Source organism: Vicia villosa, linkage group LG6 (assembly GCF_029867415.1).
Source record: "Vicia villosa cultivar HV-30 ecotype Madison, WI linkage group LG6, Vvil1.0, whole genome shotgun sequence".
Taxonomy (NCBI): domain Eukaryota; kingdom Viridiplantae; phylum Streptophyta; class Magnoliopsida; order Fabales; family Fabaceae; genus Vicia; species Vicia villosa.
Window position 1 is genome coordinate 27,721,602 of NC_081185.1, and position 8,801 is coordinate 27,730,402.

An 8,801-nucleotide genomic window follows, 5' to 3' on the forward strand; every position below is an offset into this window, starting at 1 on the left:
GGTTTTGATAATGATATAAAGTTTGAATAAAAAACTCATGTAACTATATGTATTGGATTTTAAAAAGATATAAGGTTTGAATAAAACATTCATGTAATTATATTATATATTTGTGCATGTCCGTTTTGTGGGTCAAATTGGCTAAGATGAAATAGTTAATGGGTCAAATTGATTATTTCCACCCAAGTCTCACGCATGTGAATATTTGATTGAATTATGATTTAAAAGGTATTTATTATTGATGGAGGATATTGAGATTGGGGATTTGGGACAATCATGTCTAATTTCCAATCACCGTTAAAAGGTTATAGCAATCAAGATCAATTACATTAAATGTCTTCTAATGGACTCTATTTAAGGCGGTTCATAATTTCTATATAAAGAGACAAACACAACAGCAAAGAACATTCATAATTCATTAGATTATTCGAGTGTGATTAAAGATTAGAAAAGATCATAAAAGAAAGATAACATTCAAAATAGTAAAGATGTAACAATTAATAAAGTCAACCAATGCATTTAAGCGGTTAAAGATGCAAGCCATGAGTTTGATAAGGATTGACAAAGTTTCAGACATTGATAAAGCTTCAAACATCAATATAGTTTTGGACAAAGGCAAACAAATAGATTACATCAAAATCCTCAAAAGAAATTTCAAAGCAAGTGTTAACACAAGATAATCTATCACACAAAGCTTAGAGGAATTAATCTCTTAATTTAGTAAGTGAGTGAAACTTTTGTAAAAGAAAAAAGTTATTTCTTTGTAGAAGTAGATGACTATAAACACACACACACTTAAAACCTTTTATAAAATGATTTTGAAAAGAAAAAGCTTTGAAGGGGTATATAGAAGTTGCATACAAAAGGATGGGAGCATTCAAAAAGCTAGACAATATTTTTTAACTGAATCTAATCGATTAGATTATCACTTCCTTGAGGAACAAGGCAATTTGAACGCGCTTAGATCCTATGCAATGGTTATATTATATATTAATTATTTCCTATTTTGGAACCCATAGCCGTTATTTTTAAATAAATTAATCGATTGGCTCAATGGATGAGTCATTTTTGCTTCTTTTTTAGAATTTCAAACCCATAAATAAAGGTCTCATCGGTTCAATCTATCCAAAAAATGAATTGTGTATTGACACACACACACTCTCTCTCTCTCTATCTCTCTCTCTCTCTCTAAGTTTTCACTTTCACTTTCTCTCACTAGTTCTTATAGCTAAATGCTTTTGTGAGGAAAGATCTTTCGTGAGTGAGGTGTTCTTGTAATTCTAGATGGGTAACATTGTCTAAATTCTTCAAGAATGTTGTTTATGTATCTTGGATGAACACAATCTATTTATAGATAAAAGTATGTGGCTAGAAGCTAAGCCTGTTAAGAGCTTTTGGTTGGGGATTGTGTAATCGGTTCCTATGTTTATTTAGGTTGAAGATCATTAATATTAATGAACTTCCCTTGAGGCTCTTAGTAAGCCTTGTTCATTTGTAGGATGAAAATTATCAATATTGATGAACTTACCATTATATTCATGGTTAGCCCGTATAAAACCATATATTAGAAGATCAGCCTCTTAAAATTTCAAGAGGTTATTGGTTATCTTGTTAAAGCAAATTGAGCTCAGTTATTATTATGGAAAGAAGATTTAGTGAATCTATAGTTGGGAAGGAAGCTTTGCCACTTCAGTCTCAGTAATTTCAATGGAAAAGACGCAAATGATCATATCTTCTGTCTTGTATTATCATGGTTGTAGGACAACCACCATTTCCTTGTATAAGGGGTTCGTGAGCTTCACCTACTAAAAATTCTTAAGTATATAATAAAAACTTTTAAGATAAGTTCTTAGGGAGAGGAGTAGGTCTTTTATTTTTGACCGAACATTTATAACTCTTAGTGTTTTTCTTCTTCCTTTAACTCTTTTACTTTCCACACTTTATTTTTATATTCTGCTGCTTAGAAATAGAAAAATATTGATGTTTTCTTATTCCCTTAACTCTTTTACTCTCAAGTTTATGATTTAATTTACATATTTTTTATTGAAGAATGTTGATGCTTTAGTTAGAAATGTTGATAAAAATTGTTGTTATTGTATGATGTGTTTGTATAGGTATGTTAATGTTTATGTTATTGTTTTAGATATTAATATGATTTTACTTGGACATTTCAGTTATCATGTTGTTCATTCAACTTGTCGTACCGCACAGAGTTTGACTTGGTACAATGGTATGGTCGTCGTACTGGTTGTGGAGGCAATTGCTTCAGTCGAAGTCGCAACGGTTGTGCCTTCCCTTGTAGTATTAGAAGTTTGTTCTCCATTGTTGTTGATTTTTGGATCACCATTCTAGTGTTTTTTTATTTTTGTTCTACTAGGGTAATCTTTGGAAATCCTACCACTCCTTAATCTCATGCACACTAAGATTAAGAAGTTTCATGAATGGCGAACTTATAAGCAAATTTTCAAAAGAAAAATTGAAACTTTTCACACAAGATGCCCCCAGTTGTGCAAATTTGTTTACCTGGAAATTTGATAATCAAGACAAGTTTCAATTTACTCAAGAGATTAAACTCGAAAAGATCTCACGCATATTGTGCAAAAGTTTGAACATTCATGACAATAAATTTGAAAACTATAAAAATAGTATAAAAAAAGTAGTTTAAATGAAATAAGGTAACTTAAATGCAATAAACGACTGAAAAATAAAAAACTTAAGTCATAAAATGCAACGCAAGCACATACATTGTAGATCACTCGTTTCTCTCAACACGGGCACTTTGAGTTTTTAAAACTTGTATAAAATTGCGGACCCTAAAAGCATAAACAAACATTGTTTATATACTAGTCCTTATAACACTATATACAACGGTCGACTTAGTAAACTTCAACACGTTCCCAAAGCCATGCAAAACTGATTTTTGCAAGCTTTACACATTTTTAAGTAACTGTGTGATCTTATCCATCCTCGCCTCGTCGACTATACGCAATTGTTTGCCACTTAGAAACCTCAAAAACTTGCCTAAGTCCAAAACATATTTCTTTTGTTCTTTGTGATACCAAGAATTCAACCAAAATCATTTCATCTTTCGAAGGGAAGAATTATGAAAATGGCCAAGACTGGCCATTCTAATTTAAAGATCGACATGTTTTTCAAAATCGATTCTAATCTCCAATTCCTGAAGCCCTGTGTCGAAAACTTGAGATAACAATACCAGAAAAATACCAAACGTCCTTGATCAGAACAATTTTTATTCTTCACTTTGACTTTGACATTTCCCATTCCTTCAGCATTAAGGTACTTATCATCAACACATCTGATATTTGTCCTTTTTCTAGAGTCAAAATTAATCAGCCGTTGTTTGTTTCCAGTTAGGTGATTTGAGCAGTCACTGTCCATATACCACCATTAAACCAAATATCTACCATCAACTTCAGAAGCCATCAATAGTGCAGGTTCATCATCAGAATCTCCTCTGACTATGTTTGCTTCTTCTGACTTTCTTTCCTTGTTCACTAACAGTCCTTAACAAAATGACCAAATCTATTACAGTTGTAACACTGAACTTTTTTCTTGTCAAACTTCTCTTTTCCCTTGTGATGTGTCTTCTCATCAGAGTTTGAGGCTTCTGATTTTTGTGAAATACCATAATGTCTCCTCTTGGCTTCTGACCAAGACTGCTTCTAACTCTTCTTACCAGAATACGCCTTCAGAGCTTGCTATACTTCTCTTTCAGAGTTTCTATTAGTCAGACGCAACTCTTGTGCCTCTAGACTACTCTGCAGCTCTTCAATTCTCATGGTGTTGAGGTTCTTAGAATGTTCAATTGGTTCAATAATGTAATCAAATTGAGGTGCAAGGGATTTGAATACCTTTCCAACAATAACCATTTCAGAGAGCGTTTCTCCGCAAGTCTTCATCTCATTTGTGTCCACAATCACTCTTGATATATAATCTAGAACCTTCTCATTGTTCTTTATGTTGAGATTCTCATACTACTTACGTAGACTCTAAAGTTTCATCTTCTTCACTGATGCGTCACCGTTGTAGCACCGTACTAGTGTGTCTCACACCTTCACTGTCGTTGAATCAGCGATCTTCTCAAACACATTTTTATCCATACACTGATGGATATAGAACAACGTCTCCTGATCCTTCTTCCTCGTTTCACATTGTGCGTTTCTTTGTGCTTCTCTTGCATTTGTTGTAACCACCATGTAACTGTTATTGACGAGATCAAGAACATCTTGAGCACCAAACAACACACGCATCTAAATCATCCACCCATACCAGTTCTTTCCGTTAAATATTGAAAACTTTGTGTTCAAGTTATTGTTTTCGCTGTTCATCTTCGTTCATGTGCAAACTCACTTAGATCTCACCAACACTCATGTTTCCCAATCCCGCGCAACCAAAAAAGATATGTGATTCAATTTCAAATGTAAATTCAAAGTGAATTCAAGAAATGAAATCAACCACACACGCCTCACGTACGCTCGTGTTATTCTGTGAATCTAACTAAAACTCTATATACCAATTGTTGGTATACAAGATTACAGATGAAGATGGAATAAGAGAAAAGAGAGAGAAAAATAAACTTTCTAACGAAGTTTCTCAAAAATCAAATTGATTACAAAAATGAATTCTCTTGCACACTAAATCTTGAGTTCAATATTTATACTTTTAAATCCAACTCAAATTAAATTAGAATGCAAATCTAAAATTATGTTGAATTTGAATTACACTTCATTGTTCTCCCTTTAACTTCCATTCTGTGTAATATATATTGGTGTGTTAGCCCAATCATATTTTTCAATAACTATTTCTAAATGATTAATTAAATTATTTTTGCCTATAAATTGAAAAATATTATAAAGTAGATCAAGTTTATAATTACTATCGACAGAGTTATTGAAAATGTAAATACTTTAAATTTGACACCTAATGTCCAACATATACTAACAATCATATAGTATATGAACACGAGTTAATGAATTTTAACTTCCACAATCATTTTGACTGGATATATGAAACATAAGATAACTTCGAACAAGTCATAATATAAGAGTGCACAATTACAATGCTTTTACATGTTTTTTCTTTTCAGGTTTAACATAAACACTTTACTTCAACAATACAGACAGTAATCTCTATGATGCCATAGCAATCAATCATAAGATGGTATATGCAATATAGCTACAATGCAGCTTCAGCGGACACAACAAACATTTATTTATCACATAGCTCAAACTCTCGACAAACATGTTACCTCCCCAACCTATCCAAAGATGATCCGCCAAACACTACTTTCCAAGCTTACGCTTCATGGAAAATCTGCCAACAGCACACAGCAGGCACACTGAAACCTATGTATTATTTTGCATGATGGATTACTTGCTTAGACTGCAGAACCGGCTTGTTCACATAGATCCATTAGATCCAGGGTCTGAAGAAAGACAGATATCACACACCATCAGAGAGAAACAAAAAATGGGAAACCGATATCATAATTTTATTTTTTTTTGAAAATGGAAAAGCAATATTCCCTCATACCTCTGGAACTGACAGCTCAAGGCGAAACTTTGGACCATCGTAATGATGCAATACTGGCCTGAATGAATCTTCTTCCAGTGCCTTGCAAATTTTTCTGACACGGATTCTTACCTGTGAATGATGAGGAACATAATATTAATCATTCAACATCTCCCAAACAAAATAATATATGGATTAATTTTCACCACAAAATCGTATGTTATACCTGAGCTGGGAACCTTGACTCGCCTTTGCATTTTTTATCCTCCCATGCAGTTGGATCTATGTTAGAGCCCCCAAAACATGTTGCCTGCAACCAAGAAATCTCAAAGTTAGCGAATTGGGATGTCTTCAAAGGATTGATGAAGAAAAAGATGATAATGAAGTCAAGAAAGAACCTATAGATTTTCAAAAATATAAGGTTATGTATCTCTAATCAGAGGAACATTGCACATAGTACCAAAGTAATGGAGAGAGACAAAAACAACAAGGCCAAACTTTAACAAATTCATTTACATTCAATGAATTAGGTAATCCCAGCACCAGCTATGTCATATGCCATATGCCATAGCTTCTCTAATTTCAACATAAAGAGATATTGTCATGCCTAAATTTGGCTGAGAATTCTAGCTCTTAAGCCACGAGAATAGGTTTCAATTACATAGCATAGCATCCAACTGTTCTTGGATGTTATCCTCATATCTTAACAATATCATTTAAAAGCACACAATTTTAATCCTGTATATCCCTTAAATATGGTACTTCCCGGTACAGTCTGGAGATTAACAAAATTAACTATGCCTATAATATGAGAAAATAAGCATAACTCACTTCAAAAATGCCATGCAGCTGATGGGTAGTATAATTATAAAGAAATAGAGGTAAGCCCGGTGTTATTGCCCTGACCGAATCTCGATACCTTGGAGGCAGACCTGCCAAAAGTATTGAAAGAGTCAGTCTTCAGAAAATATATGAATAACAATCATTAAGATTGAAATAAAAATTACACTTAGGATGCACACACCAAATAGCTGACGTTTTAAGTCTTCCTGCATCGTATCATTGTTACAAACAAAGATATAACCTCCAAGCACCTCATTGCGTGGGAGTGTCTCTGCTGCAGGCAAAGTCTTGAACCTTTTGTCCGTAGCATTTGGGCTGTTTTCATTGTTGTTATTGTTGTTGCTGTGTGGGTCTTTGTTGATCTGAACATTACCGTTATACTTGCTACTGTTCATGTTACCCAACAAGTTTGCATTGCTTTTCTGGTACACAGCGTTCATATTGTAAACACCATTCCGAAGCGAGCTTTTGTTCATATTTTCAGTAAATTTAGATTCTAGGTTTAACATGCTCAAGTTAAGAGTGTCAAACTTGTTCTCCTCCTGAAACCCAAATTTATCCCTTGGCCTTGTTTCAATAGGACCCTTCGAAAGATCAAGGTTGTTAAAGCGCTCCGCCTTTGATCTCTGCTCAGCTAACTTAGAAGCAACCATTAACCATTTGTGATCCTCAGATGCTTTAGAGTGTCCGCGAAGCTCGTCCCCTAACTGCCAGAAGCTGTGCATGTTGTCCATCTTCTGAAACCAGAATTAAGTTTTAGATGCAGCATATATATAAATTTCATTAAAGGTACATACAATACAACCACAACCACAACCAGTCACAGTGAGAAACAAACCATAGCAAACTTGCAATTAAAGACGAAGAGAAATACAATAACAACAACAATAATCAACTTTCGTCATAATGTTCTATCCAGGACCATGCTCAACCAGACGAAGAGAAATACGTCAATAAGAATGTTCTTCTCTTCTTTCTTGAAGAACAAAGAGCATAGAACCTCCTTTTATGTCATTTTACATTTATTAGCTAGTGTAACCGCTAATTTACCAAACACTCAAATTAACTTATTAGCTATCAGTCATCAGCTTATAAAACATCATTCATCAGCTATAAGTTACTAGCTATCAATCATTAGTTGTGAACTACTACTAGCTATCAATCACCAGTTAAAACATCAATATAACCAGCAAAATCAGTTTTTTCTGGTAAAGCTTAACCAGATCTAAAACAGATCAAAAAATTAAAGACTAACAATTACAAACAATAATTCCCACTTCAATTGTTAAAATAAATCAACATTGAACACAAACAACTACAATTAACTACAATAAAAAAAGAAACTAAAATAAAAAGGATCTCAAATTTTATTATCCATTATTAAAACCAAAGATTGAGCACACCAGTTCCTAATTTCACTTCTTTCTCAGTCAATTTTTTTACAAGAACAAAAAAAAAAAATTCAAAAATTTCATCATAATTAAACTCCTAATATGCAATTCCACACAAATCTGACATCAAATCGGAAAGGTAACAAGCTCAATAACCAAAAAAAACAAAAACACAGACAAATTGAACAAAAAAAGAGCATATATTGAAAATTAAATGAAAAATAAAAATAAAAAAAGGAAATCAAAGATCTAAATCGCGAATTTACAAACTGAGAGGAATTAACTTAAATCAGCAGAGTGAGATGTGAACTGAAGTCTACTGAAAAGGAAGGTTCGAAAAATAGATTTGGTAACGAAAATTGAGGCAGTGATTAGATGAAATTTGGCAGAGAAGGAAGAAGACCTAGATTTGGGGATCCAGAGAGAAAGAGAGAGTAGTACCTTTTACGACTTCGCTATACAACTCGAAGACGCCAGAGTGAGGGAGAGAGAAAGTGAAAGAGGGAGTTTAATAAAGCTTGGTTGTTGTTGGTGTCTTTTTTACTGAAATGGAGGTCAATGTTTCCCCAAATTACGGTGAATGCCATTTTTTTTATCAAATAAATGGTATTATATAAATAATTTTAAAAATGTTTATTTTTATTAAAAGTTTGATAAATATGAATTTATGTGAGTTTGAAAATATAGTTTAATGGTAATGTCCTAATGTAAAGAATTATTACACATTTATTTAATTAAAATATTTTAAAATGTCAAATCATATAAGTGTTATTGGTTGACAATGTAAAAATAATTTGGCAGAGAAGGAAGAAGACCTAGATTTGGGGATCCAGAGAGAGGGAGAGAGAATAGTACCTTTTACGACTTTGCTATGCAACTCGAAGACGCCAGAGTGAGGGAGAGAGAAAGTGTAAGAAGGAGTTTAATAAAAGTTGGTTGTTGTTGGTGTTTTTTTTACAGAAATGGAGGTCAATGTTTCCCCAAATTACGGTGAGTGCCATTTGTTTTTTTTTTTTAATTTAGGATGTTTTGCGC

The 8,801-nt window shown here is 33.2% G+C and overlaps 1 protein-coding gene across 2 annotated transcripts; it reads right to left on the minus strand.

Annotated features, from left to right (window-relative positions):
- Nucleotides 1-5,040: 5,040 nt before the first annotated feature.
- LOC131609054 (B2 protein) lies at nucleotides 5,041-8,338 on the minus strand. Of its 2 annotated transcripts, none has more exons than XM_058880683.1 (6): nucleotides 8,208-8,338; nucleotides 6,557-7,112; nucleotides 6,364-6,464; nucleotides 5,759-5,842; nucleotides 5,554-5,664; nucleotides 5,041-5,446 (listed from the first exon to the last, which is right to left on the minus strand). In XM_058880683.1, the coding sequence occupies exons 2-6, from the start codon at nucleotides 7,107-7,109 to the stop codon at nucleotides 5,399-5,401; spliced, it is 897 nt and encodes a 298-aa protein (XP_058736666.1). In that variant the 5' UTR covers nucleotides 7,110-7,112; nucleotides 8,208-8,338; the 3' UTR covers nucleotides 5,041-5,398. The 2 variants fall into 2 exon arrangements, with proteins under 2 accessions (XP_058736666.1, XP_058736668.1); XM_058880685.1 differs by having other exon boundaries at nucleotides 6,557-7,109; nucleotides 8,208-8,327.
- Between the last annotated feature and the right edge of the window lie 463 nt (nucleotides 8,339-8,801).

Bases quoted from the DNA above. Each gene is read 5' to 3' on its own strand.
- LOC131609054 (XM_058880683.1), bottom strand. From the start codon at position 7,109: ATGGACAACATGCACAGCTTCTGGCAGTTAGGGGACGAGCTTCGCGGA. The intron at 6,465-6,556 runs GTGTGTGCATCC...TACTTTTGGCAG, and splicing joins CTTAAAACGTCAGCTATTTG to GTCTGCCTCCAAGGTATCGA. The intron at 5,447-5,553 runs GTATGAGGGAAT...GTCTTTCTTCAG, and splicing joins TTGAGCTGTCAGTTCCAGAG to ACCCTGGATCTAATGGATCT.